Consider the following 21,249-nt stretch of genomic DNA (forward strand, 5'->3'; position numbering starts at 1 on the left):
TACATTTTTCTGTCATTCAAAACACAACGTACAACTGCAGTACCATTTGTGTGTTAACATTAGGCATGAGACAGAATGTCATTGTCTCAAATATCCCAGTGCAAAATACTGGCAAGACAAATTTTGCTGCTCATATCATGTATCACAATATTTCGGTTTAATATTCATTATACAACAGTTAGTTCCGGTCCACTAATTTGGTTGGACGAGCTGTGTTCCAAGACTGCTTATATTTGCTATAACCACGCTGGGATGTTGCACTGTATGTGTCACTCCGCTTAGACCAAATGGCTCAACTTTAGTCTCATCAGACCACAAAAAATTTTTCAAAATTTCTCAGATTTTCTAAAATGCCCTTTCTCAGAAGTGGCTTCCTTATGGCCATTCTCCCACAGAGACTGGATGTGTGAAGAGCTGATGATGTTGTTGAAGGCTGGACAAGCGCTCCTATTTCAGCCAGTGAGCTCTCTAACCCCTTCAGTGTTGGACCTGGACTCCTGGACACTTCTCTGACAACTGCCCTTCTTGCCCAAGCACTCAGTCTTGGTTGTGTTGGGCTTGTGCCATATTTTTTCCACTTTGTTATAATGGATTTCACAGTGTTCCTAGGAAGGTTCAAAGCTTTGCTGACCTTGCTTTAACCTTCTTCAGGACTGATCAGGACTGATCTGATCTACCATTTGGGACCTCCCAAAGTCAGAGATATTTAAGGTGCAAGCATACAACTTTTAGGTGAAACATACATTATCCATTTCATTCATTTATTTTATTATTGATTTAAATTTTATATCACTTCCACAAAAAACTCTAGCTGCCCTGAAAGTTTTAAAATAGTAGACTCTTATTTTGACTAGCCGGGATACAGAAATATAAGAGCTTGTACAGGTTGACCAATGAGGAGAAATCAGCATTTAAGCCCCACCCACCAATAAACGTCCAAACCAATCATCAATCCGTATGGTTGATTTATTCCTAATAATTAGTAGGTGGCGTTTTGGGTAGAAAACACGTTTCTTCCGCTATAGGCAAAAAACGAGTCGTTTTCCGGTTTTTGTAAGTTTCAGTGTAATGCAAGAAACAAATGGTTAAAATGTACACGGACACCTCTATCGGATTATTATTATTATTATTATTATTATTATTCTCATTACAGCAGCTGGTATCCAGTAAAAAGTGATTAAACAAAGGAAACCTTTTAATATAATCAGTATAATAAATGTTATTACCTAATAAGGCATACACTTTAATAGTTTCAGTTAGCTCTGCTTTTGATTACTCCTGTAGATTATTGATGTTAGTCAATAGGACACACACACACACACACACACACACACACACACACATATATATATATATATATATATATATATATATATATATATATATATATATATATATATATATATATATATATGTATGGCTCGGGCAGAATTTGAGTTTACTCCCCTGTTGTATTGATATTGTAGTGGCTTGATTTGTTAACATTACAGAATAAATGTATTACTATTTAAAATGTAATGTTTTGTGTCAATATCGTCTCGTGAAGCCTGCACAGCGATATGTCTGGTATCGTGGCTTTAGAGTATCGTCTCAGACCTCGTTAACAGAGTAACAGTGCCGGAGGTTTCAGCGCCTAATACCGCCACAAGATGGCGGATCTCACTCAGCCATTGACGTGTTCCGTAAACTCGAGCTAAATACGGAATGCGGCATCTAGGTATTTATATCTATGGTTACATCAAGCATACAAGCCTTGGGATGATCCAGTGAGAAGAGGAAATAGGCCCGCCATTTTCCTGCGAGCCTCCAGTCCTTTTAAAAGCCAGCGAGGGGAGGCGAGGAGAAGAGGAGCCAGTCAGAGAGAGGAAAAGGGGGAAGTTATAAAGAGAGAGGGAGAGAAAGAGAGAGGGAGAGAGAGGGTACATGAGCAGGGGGTTGTGGAGAGGACGGGTTTTTTGTAATAGAAGAGGAAACCTTTGGTATGTAGCTAAGTTCCTATCTCTTGCTCATTTGACTTGTGAAGAACATACAGAACGAGCTACCATTTAAAGCGGTTCAAGCTGTAAGCAGCTACCAGAACGCTTTAGCTAGTTAGCTAGCTACAATTTTTTCCTCAGCCGTCATTCTTTTCTACTTTCCTCTGCTCGTTTTTTATTAGTGAGGTGGAGGAAGAGGGAACACATCCAGGGACGAGAGCATCACCGGTGGATAAAATTAGTCGTTTTGGGTGCTTTTTTTGTATACAACTGCTAAAATGTCTGGCCAAAGCATAACGGACAGGATAACCGCAGCGCAGCACAGTGTCACCGGCTCAGCAGTGTCCAAAACGGTGTGCAAAGCGACCACACATGAAGTCATGGGGCCCAAAAAGAAACACTTGGACTGTAAGTATTACCCTCAAACAGCACACAACCTTACAGTAAGACCGGTGTAGAGGAGTGTGTGTCAGTGTCAGTGTGGTTATAATTGGGGTTTCAGGACCGAGGCCTGATAATCATTGAGCTAACGTTACAGTAATGTCTAAGTAGCTAGCGCTTCTCTGTGTCTAACTTTCCCTTGTCTGTCTCCATGCTAATCCGTGTTTAATGTCCTCCATCTTTGCTCAAAGTTTACGATAAGAGATGACACGTGAACACACGATTAGCCCAGACTCCTGTAAGGACTGTACTTCTCTACAAATAATTAACCACACTCAGATAGAGATCTTCTTCACACACTGCTGCACACACTGAAGACCTGCTTAGGAGAGTTTTCTAGCTAAGAGCCATCAAGCATTACAGTACAGATGACAAGGAGTGGAACTGGTCTATCATCAGAGTACTGGAATGACATGGGGCAGATTATTTCTCCATAAAGCTGTTCAGAGAAGAACAATGCCTATTTTCTAACACCTATTTTATTAGGTTTCCCAGATGGTTTTTCATTATTACAAACATACTCAAATATAGAGTGCTTTAAAGATCGTAATCATTAAATCAAACTGATATCACTTCAGGACTTCTCTCACAGTCTTTCTCTGACTGTGATCTAAGCAAGGAATTAAACATGACAGCCTGTGCAGTTGTAGGAAAATAATCAACGGTAGGTTGGTGGTTGCCGACTAAGTACTCTGTGAGCACTTCTGCAATGCCCGGTCATGTAGCATGCACGGTTCAGCGCTGCAGTTTTCTCAGACTGCGGGCAGACTCAGATATTTTCAAGCTTGTTTAATATTCTCTATGACGAATCACATTAATGTTGCTTTAACACATTATTATTATTATGAACCCCTCTAAAACCCCTCAAGTACAGTGCTGAGGAAATTCCTCTGCTTTCATGCGCAGCAGATCCCTGAATCCAGTTCAGACATGCATTTATTTGTGTAGGAGTGCGAGAGTCAAATGTAAACATACTAATAATGCTTCCATAAGAACTTACTTGGCATGTTATACCTAAATGGTTGTTAGGAACAGCAAAGATAAAATCAAGCATGAGATGATTCCTTTCAGTGCACTGTATAAAAATTGCTACCGCTTTTTGCATTGTACCTCTGATTCTCTTTGCAGAACAGTCAGTCATTGCTGCCTGGTTCTCCTCAACCAATCCTTCCTCCACATTTTTCTCTTAACTTTATTTTTTTGTTTCCAGACAAAATAGTGACAAAGCCACAAAGTCAAATGATAGACAGCTCATATGTTTATTTTCGTGAGAAAGTGGGATTTGGGATGAGGTGAGCCTGGATCTCTCCAGGTGAAAGGTGGTGTAGTGTGTGAGCCTTGTCTTCAAGCACTTGTATAGTGTGCACTTCTCTGCAACACCAAACAACTGACCTCAAGCGATTCAACATGTGTAGCGTGAGTGGATCAGAGATTCTGAACCCAAAAAACATGCAAAGCCCCCCAGCCTGAAGACTTTCCCGTGTCAGAAAACTTAGTTTCAACTTTACCTCTGACTGTTACGAAGTGCTGACGCTGCAGACCAGAAATTCTAAATAAACCTCTTTCTTCCTAATTTAGTCATGGCCAATTCTCACCCATTAGGCAGCTCTCCTCTATCACACGGCAGCTACAAACCAGGGCTGGCAAAGGCTGTCATGTGCTTCCTCCGAGGCATGTGAAGCCAGCCGACTGCATCTTTTCATCAGGGGCAGCATAACACACTCGGAGGAAAGTGCTATCCACCCACTTCCGCATGCATGAGCTCACAGGCGCCCATGATTGGCTAGTGTCATGGAGATTGATAGGAGAGAGAGAGTTTTCACCCCTCCCTCCCTGAGAGCACTTCCAGTTTTGCTCTCTTGGACTCCCGGATATGGATGGCTGTGGCTTCATCCTCTGAATGATAGGGCGAACGCTTTTTGCCACTCGGGAGCTACCAGATCCCCCTCTTATCACAGAAACCTTCACCATTTCAAAGATTACATGTTTGTAATTCGGTTATGTCTGCCATACAAGCCCTGATTAGAAATGATAATATGTTAGAATAAGAATATTAATAAACCTGCAGCCAGAAATACTGTCATGTGCTCTGGAAATGAATAGGAAGTTACTGAACCCCCTCTGACCAATCAGAATCGAGAAGTCGACAGTGATGTAAATATTCTGTAATAACCTGTGCCCCCCAATATCATATTAATGACGATTTAGGTCTACTTTTATGAATATGTAGCGAAATACTCAACATCTACGCTCAGTGAGTGTTTCTAGTGCTTTTAATAGTCTGAGTAGTGTAAGGCACATAAATGGAGCGCTTTACATCTGTGTTATAGTAAAGCTGCCAAGAATAAATGCCTACAGCTATTTAACTACTATCTGTTGTCAGGGATGCTGTATTCACCTTAATTTTCTCTTTAAAGCTTTGGCTTTAGCATTGTCCACTGTCTCTTGTAGTTATTTCATATGTGCTGTCTTTAAAGAGGCTCCCACGCACTCAGGAGTTGTATGAACTGATGTGGGAGGAAATGTGAGGGTTAAGATAGCATAATCCCCCTGTTAAACACACATTAATGTTTGGCTGTTCTTACTCCTGTGTGGTCGGCTGAGTGATTAATTACTGATAATGATTGTTTTCTCTATCTCAGTTTTAAACCTTGCAGGCGAGACACTGAGGATATGTAGGTTGTGTAGGATTGCGTTTGTCGCTACTGTAGCCTGTTTGCAATTTTTGTGCTTGTGAGCAGATATTTGTGGACTCTTGTTGATCTTGTGTCACTCTGGAATGGTTGGGTTACAAGGGTTGTGGTTTTTTTTTTTTTTTATGGGTAATTATAATACCAGCATCAGTGCTTGTGGGCGTTGATTTAATTTCATATGTTGAGGCGCTTCTTTTTGAAGCAGGAAGGCCTCGAACGATTTCCACAATAGCGTATGACACACAGTAAACATCTTACCAAATCTGGACGAACTTAACAGTGGGTTAAATAATGCAGTCAAAAGTTTAAAGAGCGCTTATACCACAGCGTGGTTGAAGTCTCGGACAGTAGTTCCTGCTGTAACGTGAACTAAAGTTTTATTGCACTCGTTCTAATACGTTACTGTTTCTATAGTAACAGTTCATTCACATTTTATGTGTTGTTTTACAAAGAAAAACATATAATTGTTGATGTGGTGAAGTTTTTTTGAGTTAGGTGACATTTATTTAACATTAAAGGAAGGAGTCTCGAGTGTCTGTGCTTTGCAAGAGTTACGGTGCTTTGCAAAGTTTCCCAGCACAGGAAAGTCTTCAGGACAGAGGAGTTTGCACTTCCAGTTTCTCAGTGAAATGACAAGCTGCATTTTTTTGGGGGTTATTTTGAGAGAGAGTAGGTGATACTAGTGAGGGAAGGCCAATTAATCATTGCTATAACATAAGCAATAAAAGGAACTAAGTTGTCTCATGGATTGTCCACAACATTAAATCTAACTGTAAACCATTGCACAAAGTGTGATTCATTAATAAATTCTGTAAACACTGTAAGCGCTGGCAAATTGCTGTATTATAAGCAGAATAACACACTCCAGACTGTGTGGTTGTATGAAAATAATCCACTTCGGGGTGGTCACTTCACGCAACGCCGTGTCACAGCACCTTGACGTGACTTGTTTTCGTATAACCGCACAGTCTGCTTTGTGTTATTTCTTATTTGTATGAACTGTGTAGGATTTCTCACTGTCAGTTTACCTGTTGCCACTTTGTTGTGTTCAGTATCCTAGAGCAGAGACCTGGAGCACAGTTTAGTGATTTTTCTGTTAAACCGGATAATTGCCTGATGAGTTAAATTTAGACAGAGAACTCACCAAACTGTCCTGAACTCTGGCCCTTGCATGGAAATATTGTTTATTTACATCCAGCCTCCTGTTTCAGAGGCTCTGGAGATATGATGTTAAATTGTTGGGCAGAGATTATTTGAGGCCTTTGCCCCATAGTAAGATATGGTATGTATGGTGATTGACTATCATCGAGTATTATGTGCTTCTTAGCTGATAAAGTAAGTGGACTGCATACCAGACGTCCCTGTAGGACTGAACAAACCTTTATATCTCAAGTTAAAGTTCTGTTTCCAGCATGAACTCTATGACCTCCTGATACCAAAAGGCAAACCTGAGTTGTTTCTTAAATCTTATTTTTAGACAAATAGTCCACGTTGCAAATTACAAGTAACCAGCAAAAGCTTTTCTCTCTCTTTTTTTCTGTTGTTTTTTTTTTTTTTCCTTTGTTACACCACCAGTGATTTTAAACAGGTTTTGGACCGCAAGCAGAAGTAACTTGAATCTGATGTATTTTTGTTTTTTTGTTTTGTTATTACTACAGAAAATCCTTCCTTGCTTAAAATTGACATGCCGAAAATCATATTTGACCTGCTTGAACAATTTCAACATTCTTGAATTCCCATGTTCTTTAATCAGCAAACTTTCTAAACAATGCCTGAGCCACACTACTCAGATATACGCCCGTGTTACTATGACAACCAGCATGGATATGCATGTAAACGTGACTACAGTCCAAACAGACAAATCGGATTTGGTTACTTGTAATTTGCAATGCCGACACTCAGTCTAAAAATCAAATTTAAGAAATAAATCAGAAATAAATTACTGCTGTCTGTCTGAACATAGTCAAAGAGGCCAGGTCATGATGGAGGGTTCTGAGAAGCCATATGCTCCTGTGAGTTACTGGTGGTGTTGCAGGAAGGTGACAAGGCACGTAAGTATTTCAAGCGGCTTGTTCTATGCTGGAGTTTCCTTTGGGACAGAAATAGCAATGTGTCTCGCCCCTTCCCTGGTTGATTTGTATGTTAGATATGGCTCTGTCTCCCTCCCCTGGCCCTTTTGATTTGGGTTGGGTTTCCGGGGTAGAAAGAACATTCCTCTCAACTTACCCTTATTCCCTAAATGACTGCACAAAAATGCCCAACAGTTGTTTTGTACTGAAACTCTGTTGCCATTCACGTTATCGTCTCTGCCGTCACCACACAATCTTAGACCGTAAACCTTTATTTAACATGAGCAGCACTTTTTGTTACTTCTGTTAATCACTTCACATAATCGTCTACTACGCTCACTGCCTTTCATTACACATTTAATTAATGAGCTAGGTGAGTCAGTTGAACCAACCGAGACTTCGGACATGATCAGCTGATTTTCCCCCAAAGATTATGTCACTCAGAGGTTGTTCAAGGTGCACCATACATTGGGTGTTGCTAAATTTCATACTGCCCTCACAAGGAATGAGTCCTTTTCTGGTCTAATCTCTGATGCAATTAAATCATATACCTGCTGTTTACTTTTATAATCCGGAAGGCGGTTGGCCTCGTATGCTGTGCACCTATAAATCCTTCCCTTCGTCCACTAATGCGACTGCAAGTGGCAAGTTTACATGCACGCTGACGTTTCAGTAGGGAATAAAGTCCACATGAGCGTCACAGTGGGCTGAAACACAAGACATAGAGTGTATGGCTTTATCTCAGTTCGCTGCAACACCCAAATTTTTCCACAGTGCAATTCTTTGTCCCTTGGTCTGTCCTCTCATCAGATAGGTGGTGTCTGTTTTCAGGAATGTAAGGAATTTTGACAGGGGCTTCACCTGAACAATGACATGAATGTAAATATTTGCTGGATATTATTAGAATGTAATTTTATGGAAAGCCCTCTCAGTTCATCAAAGGAGAGGTAGTTGGTATTCTCTAGGCTTGGTTGGTATTAAAATTTATGCTTTCCTACCTTCCATGAATGTTACCTGGGGATATTATTCATAGCAAATTTTTCTTTCTTTAATGCAATTTGAAATCTGAGTGCCCCGATTATTTGTATAATAATAATCGGGGCACTAATGCAAGAAAAAGACTAAATTGGTTCAATTTGTAAGAGCACCTTGTGTCACTATCACAACAAAATAGAAGTATGTGTATGATGGTTTACTGCTTGTTTGTGACTTGCATTTGCAGCCAGTTGCACATTTCAAACTAAATATAGGCGCACAATCTTTTCAGTTTATCGCACTGAATAAGCTTTATCTAACAGTTTAATATTGACATGACAAACATTTCTCTCATAATCGCAGAAAAAGATAAAATAATATTACAGTATAAATAAAAGTGGCCTGGGTGTGTACGTTTTTATTGTAAGTATACGTTTAATATTATACTGTAATAGTAAATCACAATCAGGAATGTTGGGCCAGAGCTGCGGAGAAAATTTGTAAACATGCTTCATAGGCCAGCTCAGATACGTCAAACATGACCAAACTCCCAGCTTCAGGCACAAAAGAAGTTCAACTGCATGGTGACAGACAGGTACCAGCAACGAGGAGCGGAAGAGTAAGAGAGTATAAGTGTCCAATCAGAGGAGAGAAAGAGAAAGTGTGTGAGAGTGTAAATAAAGAAGATTGGAGTGAGTGTCTGTTATACTGTACAGTGAGATGGAGTGTATGGAGCTTTTTTCTTGCTGAACCGGATGCTCGTATATTATAGTCAGCCTATTTTGCTTCATTGTGGAATTTGTATTGTTAGCCAGTTGGGCAATTGTTAGCTGAAGAACTCCTGATGCCTGTCTAACGTCTAACAGCGTGTGTTTCATGAGTTATGTTTATTTTGGCAATTTGGCAACACACTCTTGGAGTGTGTAATTTTGACAGATCTGTGTCTAATTATACTCTGATCTGTTTTAGCTACAATGCTAACTAGGCCAGTTAGGGACTAATGGGTGGTTTGGTGTGTTTTCCCATACATAAAATTTTGGGTGACAGTAAGATGATGAGAAAGTATAGATCTGTGTCTTTTAAATGCCTAACAAATGTCTTAAAATGGATTATTTTGGAACAGCACCACCCGTGGTCATAAGACAGATACACAGAATGATATGAAAAGATGCGGGGGGATAAATCTTCAAAGTCCACCACAGGAGATTTATGCAGCCTGTCAGTGACAGTCATGTTGGGTGAAGACACTGAGTGACACTCCTCGTAAATTTTTCAGCCCACTTCCCAGACACAGCACGTAGCAGATAATTATATCTGTAGAGCTGTAAATACTTGGGGAGGCTGTGGTTTAGGAGGTATATTAGTTGCAGTTGTCAGATTAAGCCGCATGGTGGACGGCCTAAACCACTTTACAAAAAAGTTTCTTCCATAAGTAGCTCGCAGCAGTGTTTTACGACCAGAGAGGAAGTTTAGTTCCAAAATCCAACTAGCTTTGAAGTAAACTGTAAAGCAAAGTCAGGTTTTAGTTAGCATAATGCAAAAAATTCATTTAATTCATAATGAGATTTGCTTTATCTTAATGGAGAAAATGTACTGCTTCTTGTGGCTTTTTAATGCACAGTAAAGCAAATTCACTACCGGTATGTCCAGATAGTCCAGTATGCAGTATTTCTGCTATATCACCCCAGCCCTATTCTGGGAAACAGAATTAAGTTGAAAAATATCTTCGGCAATGCCTAGTCCTGAAATTCCCTCCCGTAAATTGCTCAAAGTTATTATTGTATCTTTCTTGGCCTTAAAAATGCTCTAGATTACACTGATGTTCCACAGGAGCTGTCAAAGTGGTGATCACAGATCACATGTAATGCTGTGTAAGCAGGCTCTCAGTGGCTAATTGAAGTCTCAGTCACACTGCTCAGTTCTGATGCATGATGGACACTGTTTAGCATTTGCCTGCGCTGATATTAATTTTTCATGTTACAATAATTGCATGATTTACAGTTTCACAATATAGTGTTTATACTGCCTGACAGGTTGCATTACATGAGCTAACAATGTTTAATCATGGGACTTCTGGTAGCCATCACCCATCTGGTATTTTGAGGCATATGAAAAGAAGATTGTGTGTTGATTGTATGTTGTAAAATTGCACCACTGGGACACGCCTAGTTGAGACTAAAACAGGGAAGTCTTGGTGCTGGGCAGTCATGGCTGTTTTCCTAAGAATTCTATATAGTCAACTCTTTGTGCTTCCTGTTAGGTCATTCTGCATGTTACAATTATCATTCATTTGCATGTTCTTTCTGATATTAACAGGAAGGCTGATGTTTGAAGCCTTTGCTTGTTGTGTAGTTTGTGCAAAGCTGCAGTGAGTGGCAGCTTTTCTGAACCACAGATTTGAATAATTCAAACCAGGCAAGAGACTTCAGGCACGGCTGTATGTTTAGTTTTTTTTACATGGTTATACTGGTGCCAGTAGTTGGAGAACATTTACTCGTATAAAAGAAAATTTATTAGCAAACAGGAGTACAATTGAAGCAAATTAAATATTTTATTATTATACAAGGGAAAAATTTATTTTGTCCCAACCCATGTCTGTTATAATTGTGGTCAACTGAAATACAGCTGAACGTTTCTAACACTCACGATTGTCCAATTTTCGTCTCAAAATCCAACATCTCAGTGAGATGGCTTTATAAGTTTTATATACCCTTCACTACAGCTTTATTTAATGAACATAAAGCTTCTTTAAAATGAGTACAGTAATATTTTGAGTATTTATTTGAGACATAGAACTTTATATTCAAACAGATGATATCTGTGTAAACTGTAAAGACTGCTTTGTGTGAAAATCCCAAGAGATCAGCAGTTTCTGAAATACTCAGACAAGTACGTCTGGCACCAATCACCATGCCACAGTCGAAGTCCCTGAGATCACATTTTTTCCCCCATTCTGATGTTTGATGTGAACATTAACAGATTAAGCTCTTGGCCTTTATCTGCATAATTTTCATGCGTTGAGCTGCTGCCACATGATTGGCTGATTAGATCATTGCATGTGCAGGTGTACAGGTGTTCCTGACAACATGGCCGGTGAGTGTATACAGTTTGTCTGTTGTCAGCTCTGCTGTACCTCCACTACTGTGTCAACCAAACAGGGCTGCGTTGGAGAAGTGAAATTTGTTTAGCTCTGCAAATGCATACTGCTGGTAGATTTAACCACCTGTAGAGCAGGATAGTCCCACTTTGTGTGCTTCTCCATGCTCAGTTGCCTGCGCTGCATCTCGTGATCATACTACACTGTGTTTCTCAGTGAGTTTGCTTTCCCGATAATCCTGTGTTACACAGCACAGCTCCTAGTGAGATTTGTATTTTGCCTTCTTAACACAGAGTGATCTCTAGACAACTGTGCTGATCACACAGACTTGAAAAACTGCAGAGATATAAGGTTATGCTGTCCTACTTAACTGCCTCTGCCCAGTGATAACGCTGAGAAATAGGCCATAAATGTGAAGCTATCAACTCATTAGGAGTTGCTCCATGCTTGTGAGAGATCTGCTTAAAGAACGGAGGCAGGCAGACAGAGAGGAAGAAAGCGGAGACCTTGAGCACATGGCACTCATTATATTGGGGGGAAAAAAAAAAGATTTGAGTGTGAACATCTAGCTGAACCTGACTTGTGATTACTATGAAGAACAGGGGTTTAAGGTCACACTTTTTAAAACACGTCTGAGTACAACTGACAATTAGTGATCACCTCCCTCCTATTTACTCTAGCCCTAAAGCATGCTCATTAGGATATGAGGAGTGACTACTCCTTCCTAGATTAGCAGTCTTAGCACTTCTGCTATAAAGTAAAGAACAGAAAATGGGAGTTTGGGATGAACCCAGTGAGTCTGACCAAAAAAAAAAAAGTGCTTCCTGCATTCTTTTATGTTGTCAGCTATTCTAAATGTAAACACCCAAAAGGAAGTTATTACTTAAAACGGGGAAAAAAATGTCGGGACATGATTAAACATGAGATAGTAGTGATTATAGGATGCAGTGTCATTAAGATCAGTCTAGAGCAGGAAAAATCTGCTGTCGGTCTTTAAAATGCAAGCTGTGCCATGCAACATAGTTTTTGCAGGAAACAGAGGAAATGGCAAAGAAATGCCTTAATAAGGAAATGTCCACATGGCTAGGTATTGAATTGTGGTGCGTCACTGATGTGTATGTTTAAACTGGGATAAAAATGGTACAGTAAAAATAATACAGCTAGCATCATTTAGTCATTTACAGCTGCTACAACTGATGCTGAGTTCTGTCCAGACCACCAATCACTGTTTTCTGTCACTGAGAAAATTTGAAGGAAAAAAAAAAGTACTTACTCAAGGGTGGTCTGACGATTTTCTCATCACACATCTGGGAGGACGTCGGTGAATTTACAAGCAGATGTTGCCTCTTGTGCAGGGTACTGCTTCACACCATACTTAGTGTCGCATGTGGAAAATCACGAAATGAATGCTTTAGAAAAGTCTCTCGCATCACTTTGTCTCCTTAGTGTCTGTTAAATTAGCCTATTAAATTCAAAAGAAAATTAAGCCACACAGATGAGTGTGAATCTGCAGTTACATGAGCCATGCAAATATTTTGTACATTTGAGTTCATTCTGGAATCAATCCTATCATTGTGTGTGAGACAAACATTCGAGTTCATAAGAAAACAAACCTGCTAGGTCACTTTAGTTCATAGACATGACGTTGGCAGGCTAATGGAGAATACATCTATTGTGTTCATCTTTTCCTGGGGAAAGAGGCGATGAGAGGTGTTGTGTGGTGGATGAAGGGATGGAGTGGATGTGAGTTTGTGTTTTTATTCGATCAGTCTAATACTTCCATCCAAACACAAACACTACACTGTTTCATTTTCTTAACATATTCTACATGATTTTGAACTGGTGGATAAACTGCATGTAACAAATGAAACAGAGCTTGTCTCTGCTACTCGATTATAAAATCAGTTTAATAAGTCAGTCAGTTGGAGCCACTTTTCTCCTTCAAGTCTACTCTTCGGGGGTCTGTTCATATGTGGAATCAGATGGGCTTTATAATTAGTTTGGCCGTTCAAGTTTAAATTGTAATATGGGACAAGTTGAAGAAGAGTCAAACAAGTGTTCGGCGTTATTCAAACTTTATTCAAAAAAAATCTCAAAAATCTCAAATCATGCTGTCATAAATGTTAATGTAAATGTTTTCCATTAGATGATACACATTCCCAAGAGGCAATCACACTTTCAGCATGCGGAATTTCTTCTGAGACCACTGTGAATATGGGCGGATTCTCTATTTTATTTATTTTTTTTTTTAGCTTTTTTTTTTTTTTTTTTTTTTTTAAACACATCATGGATTCCATCCTGCTTCTCTTTTCATATTGATTTTATATTCTTTTGAAGCTGTGTTGTATAAAATGGTGCGACACTGCTATAATCAGTCCTTCCTCCATCTTGGATTTTCTGAAGAGGTCACGCTGTGACATGTCGATCTTCTATTGGTCACACATCTTCATGTGATAAGAATTCGCAGGTCAGAGTCCACCAAACTTGAACTTTGGAACGCAGCGAACTGCGAAACAACTTCTCACTGAGCTTGCCTTTACAGGCTCCAGCATTCGCGTGCGTATGAATGGAAGTCAATGGAACTGAAAAGTCTAGTGTGACTGCCGCTTCAGATGAGGCACAGCAAAACTGGCAACACCCTGATCTCACTCAATACAGCGTGATGTTTTATTTGAACACAAAATTATTCATGCACTTTGACATATTGTGCGTTGTTATTTATTGCACATTCCGATGTTTAATGGACTGCTGACGTCCTCTGTATGTTCTGAAAGCTCTCTGATGTGTATTTTTGTTGGCTCTCACAAGTAGTTCTGATGAAGTATAAGGATCCCCTTAGTCTTTGACATTGGGCCCCTTTCATCTTGCTAGTAATAAAATTCATTGTGTTTAAAATAATATTGTGCAGAATGTGCTTTAATGTTTATTGAGTTTCCATGGGCAAATTAAAAGGCGACTTCTATAGCAACACACTATTAGCCTGCTGATCTTTGTATATTAAGACAGCTTGTTAACTCTCTGCATTGCCTGAGCACAGCTTTGTTGGTGTAATATTTACAAGTACTACAAAAACATACCTTGGATTCACAAACCATGGCCCAGCAGTTTTTTTTTATTGCATTGAAGCATTTTTAATTCTTTGTGAATCACTGGGAGTCCAGTTGAGACATATAGCTGAGCAATAGGCGCTTATTTATACTCATTGTTTCTTTGGAAAGTTCCTGATTCATTCTGCATTCTAACTCAAATATGCACTCTTCCTGTGGCCTTTTTTGGCAGTATGAATTGCATTTTACCCTATTTTTTCATTACAAGCTTGTATATTTATAGCTTTTCCACCTTACGTCATTGCGCCAGACAGTCACATATTACCCTACACTGAGCCCGAGGTTTAGATCTTGATCGGAAGAATAGTACTCAAATGGGAAAATCATGACTTTTGTCTAGGCTGTATTAAAACAAACATATCCACCACTATCTGCATGACTAGTCTCTTGCTGTTGACCTATTAACGTTCTGCTGACGTTTTGCTGAGGTTAGTTGAGAGTTTTCCTCGTTATCCTCTTTCATCCTCCATGATCTCACTTAGCTCAGGGGATGCATGGGAGTTTTCTCCTTCTCCTTCTAATACTATACTTTTTTTATTTGCCCTCAATAAAAAGCCTACTGCCCAGATTTTCAGGAGGGAGGCTGAAATGCACTGCTGATGCCTGGCACTGACCATCTTTCCATGTCTGCGTAGTACTAAATTTCTCATATAATAGTGCCGCATGGACATCTCACTTTAGGTGGCAACACTCCTCCCTCTTGACTATGATTGGAATATTCTCAGTATGAAACTTTTTGACACTTCAGCCCATGAGCTAAATAAATAAATAAATGCTACCTCCTTTTGCCTGTGACATATGAGCATTTCCTATGTAAAGCCATAAACACTGAGCACAATTTTAGCACCTAAAACATTTTATTTTTTATTTTTTGAATATGTTGAAAACCTCATCAGACAACATTACCAAGATTTTTATTCATGTGGTCATGATAAATGGCGACTAAAAAAAATGCCAGCTGAAACTGAAGGCTTGTGTGTGTAATAATATATAAGCTTATAAGTATAGCTTATAGACAAACAGCACTGCTTAGGGTTGATAGGCTAACAGTAATCCGTCTCTTGTATTTTCAGGGATGTGGGATGTACTTGTATTAGTTTAGGAAATGGCTGTACCCAGACTAACTGTCTTTTTTTTTTTTTTTTTTTTTTTTTTTCTCTTCTTTTTTTCCCCTTTCCTCCTTCATTTGTTTGTTTAGAAGGAGAATGCCAAACAGACTTAGTCACTGTGGTTTCTTTCTTTTTTTTGGTTGCACTACCCTTTTAAACTTATGCTTAAATTTAAAAAAATATGCTTTGGACTCTGTGTGAAGGGTTGTAATACTAAAAGACTACTTGCAAAGATTTCCTGGGGTAATGGAGGCATTAACAGGGTAACAAGCAAAACATTTTGATTGCGAAATATTATATCTGTGTGCAAGCGGAACACATCATGCATGAAAAACATTTCTTGCAATGTTGAAATATATTTGAAAGCAAAGTAACACTGTAACATGAATAATTCATACTGTAGACTATATACATATTGTCTATAATTTCTTATAGATTTGTACAGTAGCTTACTAATGTGAATACAGTGTGTTTCTCACTCTGTCTGTATTCCCTCTGGAGGCATATAACCCAACTCTTCTTATTTTCTATCTCCTTTTTCCAGTTTTTATTTTTATGGACTGTTTTCAGTTTTTATGGACTAATTCAGTTTCCTGTCATGAGCTATAGGAAGCTCGATATTTTCTCTTACTGATGCAGTTTTTTTTTTTCCCCTGCCTTTAATAACAAGGCCTGCAAGAGCACCGCCAAATATGTGTCGTTCCATTTCCTTATAAGTGGCTTTGACAGACCTTTGATCCTGCTCCTGTTCTGGCTTCTCCTTGAAAGAGAGACAAACAGTAATGGTAACAAAAAGCTTATGCTATATTCTGATCCCCTGCCAAAACAGTCTCATAATCAGTTCGGCCTCACCTGCACGTATCACCTCTATTTGTGAGATCAAAGTCAGGGACACAGCGGGAACAGACTAGTAAACCGTGTCTAATGAAGAGCACTGTGCTGTTTTACCCTCGTGCATGTAGTCAGATATACACTGCCAAAGAAATGGGTTCAGGTTTAATACTCTAGAATTAGAAAATCCAAGTAAGGAGAAAATTTTATATATATATATATATATGTATGTATATATGTATATATGTATCCGTACATATATATATATATATATATATATATATGTGTGTGTGTGTGTGTGTGTGTGTGTGTGTGTGTGTGTGTGTGTGTGTGTGTGTGTGTGTGTGTGTGTGTATAATGCTACATCTGTAATCTCTTTTTCTTTCCCAACTGCCATTTCCTAGGCTTGTGCAAGTGATAAATGGAATAATGCCTTAGTAATGATTTAAGAATGGATTTTAGGCTTGTGTGATCTCTACTGATGAAGCCGTGTTGATTCAGTGAAAGTTTACTAAACATTTCATTTGGTTTATCTTTTTTTTCTGGTCAATGGAGAATGGCCAGACTGGTTCAAGCTGACAGAAAGGCTACAATAACTCAGATAACCCCTCTTGTGGTCAGCAGAAAAGCATCTCAGAATGCACAACACGTTGAACCTAGAAGCGGATGGGCTACAACAGTCCGTGTCAGGGTTCCACTTCTGTCAGCCAGGAGCAGAAAGCTGAGGCTGCAGTGGGCACAGGCTCACAAAAACTGGACAGTTGAAGACTGGAAAAACATAGCCTGGTCTGATAAATCTCGATTTCTGCGGAGTCGCACAGATGGTAGAGTCAGAATTTGGTGCCAACAGCATTAATCCATGGGCCCAACCTGCCTCAACAGTCCAGGCTGGTGGAGGTAGTGCAATGGTGTGGGGAATGTTTTCTTGGCACACTTTGGGCCAGTTAATACCAATCAATCATTTCTTGAATGCAACAGCCTATTTGAGTATTGTTGCTGACCATGTGAATCCCTTCATGACCGCAATTTACCCATCTTCTAATGGCCACTTCCAGCATGATAATGCCCCATGTCACAAAGCAATGTCACAATCATCTCAAAATGGTTTTATGAACATGACAGTGAGTTCAGTGTTCTTCAGTGGCCTTCCAAGTCACCGGCTCTGAATCCAATAGAACACCTTTGGGATGGCTAAAGGCCCATTTTTTTCCGGCTAGCTGTGTTTTTTCCGTCAGTCCATGAGTCTAAAGAGTGGGCGAATGTTTGTCAGATTTATGTGGCATTACCATTGTAACCAGCAGATCTCTTAAACTATCCCATGATATTAACTCTTAAACTATCCCATGATATTGCCCACTACTACTCCAGTCTGGTGTTAGATGGTAGACTATAGACCAGCTCTGCAATGATCTGAAGGTCTTTAACATTATAAACATTGATGTTGTGTCTGTGTGCTATAACATCCTTTATGTAGACACATAACAGTTTTTTAAAAATGTAGCCTAGCATCTTTTTGCAATGGACAGGAAAGAATAAAAGAATGAATAACGGGAAAGGTATGCTGTCTGTCTACTGCACTAATGGAGAATTTGGATTCGCCGGGACTGAGAAGTCGATCAATGAAGTCATGTCTCTTGGCTCTGCCAAGTAGTGGGGCTGGTCACCTGACTCAGAAGCAAGCTTAGTCATGTGATGATCACATGGGCAAGCACAGACTGTGTGGCCACTAGATTTCAGTGACCTTAGCGTTGTACATTATGGTCAGGCGGAATATCAGCGCACATCAGATGGATGTGCTAGCATTTCCTACAAGTTTAATCAGCAAACAGGAACATTAGATACACCAGTTTATCATTTCTATTCCTTGTTCTGTAGTAAGTTGTTTGCACATATTAGTACTTTTTTGGAGAAATGGACCCAATGTGAGTGTCTTCAGTCAATTTATTGATTGATTGACAGCCCTCCTTCTAGCTATGGATGCAATTTCTCTCTGTTTTAGACTTTCTTGGTCCTTCCTTGCTTTGATCTATAGTAGAAGTCTGTGGATTTGTGCGTGCTGTGCAGGAGGATCCTGTTGGCTCTCAAAGGCCTTTTGTTTTCATATAGTTACTGCTTTGTGCAGCTTTAAATAGTGAATGTGGCTTATGAAGGAAAAGGTGCTCTATGGCCCACCCTTATCCTCCCATACCAAATAAACACAAATACACTGTTCAGTCACTTGTAAAGGAACTAAACAAACCATTATTGCTAAGCCATCACAGCTCTACTGTAATTATTTTTTGAAATACTTGTTATGGTTTCTAACACTTTGTAAGAACCTCCCCAAAATAGATGCCCTGTGGTGGGAAAGCGCTTTCGCATAGTACAAGTGAATGAAGGATCTGTGGAGGGTGCTGAGCAGGATGAAATTTTCCAGTGCAGGAAAGTGCTGCTCCTAGTGCTGGGCAATTTTTCAAGATTAATTCAGTTAATTCGAATTAATATTTTAACAGGATTTTCAAAATTTCTATTCAAGATTGTGTGTGTGTGTGTGTGTGTGTGTGTATATATGTACATATATAAATATGTATATTTTATATATATAAATATATATTATATATAATATTTTATATATATCTTTATATTTCTGTGTGTGTGTGTATATATGTATGTATATATATATATATGTATATATATATATATATATATATATATATATATATATATATATATATATATATATATATATATAAAATATACATATTTAAATGTTTAATTAAAACATCCATAAATGCTATTTAAAAGTTTAAACCAGTACGAAGGACAAACGCAGCCTTCTTAACCTGATAAATGCCTTCTAGAGCCTGCTACGTTACATCCTAAGCAGTAGTTTGCCTGTTGGAATGACACCCCCGTTTTCGTATTTTGTTAGCAACAAACCAGGCAGCTAACTCGGATGAGTGAAGTATATTTTCTTTCTCAAACAGCAAACTGTATAGTCAGTTAAAGGTAAGAAGTTTTACTTTGTTTATTTCTGAGGTCATGCACAGCCATGTTGATTTGACGTCACTCTGTAAACAGTGAAGGAACTTAGATTTGAGAGGAATACCCCAAGTTGACTTCTCAGTTGTGGTGGCATTTCATGTCATGAAAGACATGGTCCCCATTTACTCTGTCAAGAAAGAAGGGTTCACTAAGCTGTGCAAAAATAGTAACAGTCCCGTCTGTAGCAAATAGTGCAAACAATGTTTTTTTTTTTTTTTAAATATCCTTCCTTTAAATATGCTTTATTTAAAAGAACCATTGTTTGCACTATTTGCTATAGATGGTGCTGTTACTATTACTATGCTGTTACTACATCTACATTTTCCAAAGTCCATTCTAATAAATAAAAAACTTTGAAAAATGATGAAGCTTATTTATAAATACGAACAAAAAAAATTTGAAATCGTATTCGAGAATAGTTCATAAAGTTGAAGTTTTTTTTGGGCAATATCGCCCAGCCCTGGCACCTCCATGTCACTTTTTCACTTTAGTCATGACACAAAGACACACAAAGTCCAACCCAGCACACATCAATCTCTGTCCATCCATCACAAAGGGAGTTTGCAAAATATTTTACAAAAGTAGTTTTGCATGCAAATTCTCATATTAATAAATAAAACAATCTGAATACATCAGTATTTATTCACTCTTAGCTATGAAGCCAAGCCAAATGGTTCTTAAAGCACGGCACATTGCCGTCTCTCTCACAAGCTCGACACAGCACCTCTTTCTCAATGTACACACTAAAAAGCCAGTTACTTCTAACAAATAATCACTTAGAGCTGTCGCTTTCCTTTTCGTATATTGGCTATAGCTTGTCACTGATTATACAAATTGCAGACATCATTGAACTCACAAAGGCTAAGAATTGTCAGTACTTGCTTTCAAGTTGCTTTCAGGGAATTTTTCCCAGAACATGGACTTGTATCTACTTGAGTAAATTCAAATAACCCCTTGCAGTTTTTCCCACAGCTTACAAATAACATCTCTCTCTCTCTCGCTCTCTCTCTCGCTTGCTCTCTCTCTTCTCACTCCTCTCTCTCATCAATTGTATTCCTAGAACTGACAATACCACTGTGGTATTTAGTAAGGTTTGTCTAGCACATAGTCCACAGAGCACAAGCAGAAATCATATAAGCCTCCAAACCATGTTACTATCTACGTGATACTCTAAATCTCTCTCTCTTACGGATGTAAAACTGTTGATAGAAGCAGAAATGAAATTGTATCAATAACTTTTTTTAGAACATGTATTCAACTCCTGATAAAGAAGAGTGTGAGCCACACTCGTTCAAGTGCAGCTCAGTTATAAACAGTCTGAGTCTTAAGAGCGTTCTTAGAGCTTTCAAGAGTGTTGCCATACATCATTGATGACAAGAAATTGATACTTTTTTTGAATGACTTTAATAAAAAATCTATCGGTTACATTTTCCCAGCTTGACAATGAGCTGCATGACTCATAAAGATATACATACAGAGTATAAAGATTACTCTGAGTGGTTGAATGGGGAGCAGGATGCGTTATGTGCAAGATAAATGTGAAGTAGTGAGGCTAAATAGTCAGCAATTATTTTCACACATCAGTTCAGTAGATAAGTCCGTGTAAATTTTTTTTTAAGCAACATTACTGTATTACAGCAGACTGTCTTGTGATGGACATGTGTTGTAGTCACAAAGTACACAGAATACGAGAGCTGAACATGACTGAGTGGAACCGCGCTGTGATCAGATTCTTGACATTGGCAAGTTATAAGCTAGAAGTCACGGGGTAATTAACATCCAACAGTCCAGCTCTGCTGCTGCTGCTCTGCCCTTCCCCTCCTCTCTCTTTCTCTCTCATAGGACAGATTATTATTATTTTTTTTTTTGTAGGACAAAATGTATTTGGGTGCTCATCAATATACCTGGACACCCCTCATATGATTGA

At 38.9% G+C, this 21,249-nt stretch overlaps 1 protein-coding gene across 33 annotated transcripts in view; it reads left to right on the top strand.

The window, feature by feature from the left end:
- Positions 1-1,694: 1,694 nt before the first annotated feature.
- picalma (phosphatidylinositol binding clathrin assembly protein a) overlaps positions 1,695-21,249 on the top strand; it is a 41,943-nt gene continuing 22,388 nt past the window's right edge. For 31 of the 33 annotated variants that reach the window (XM_053241191.1, XM_034312354.2, XM_053241176.1 and 28 more), the window contains exon 1: positions 1,724-2,384. In XM_053241191.1, coding sequence (XP_053097166.1) covers positions 2,255-2,384 — 130 coding nt within the window. In that variant the 5' untranslated portion in view covers positions 1,724-2,254. The other 2 variants (XM_053241171.1, XM_053241170.1) reach the window with 2 other exon arrangements.

The sequence above is a fragment of the Pangasianodon hypophthalmus genome, chromosome 17, assembly GCF_027358585.1.
Source record: "Pangasianodon hypophthalmus isolate fPanHyp1 chromosome 17, fPanHyp1.pri, whole genome shotgun sequence".
In the NCBI taxonomy this organism is placed as follows: Eukaryota; Metazoa; Chordata; class Actinopteri; order Siluriformes; family Pangasiidae; genus Pangasianodon; species Pangasianodon hypophthalmus.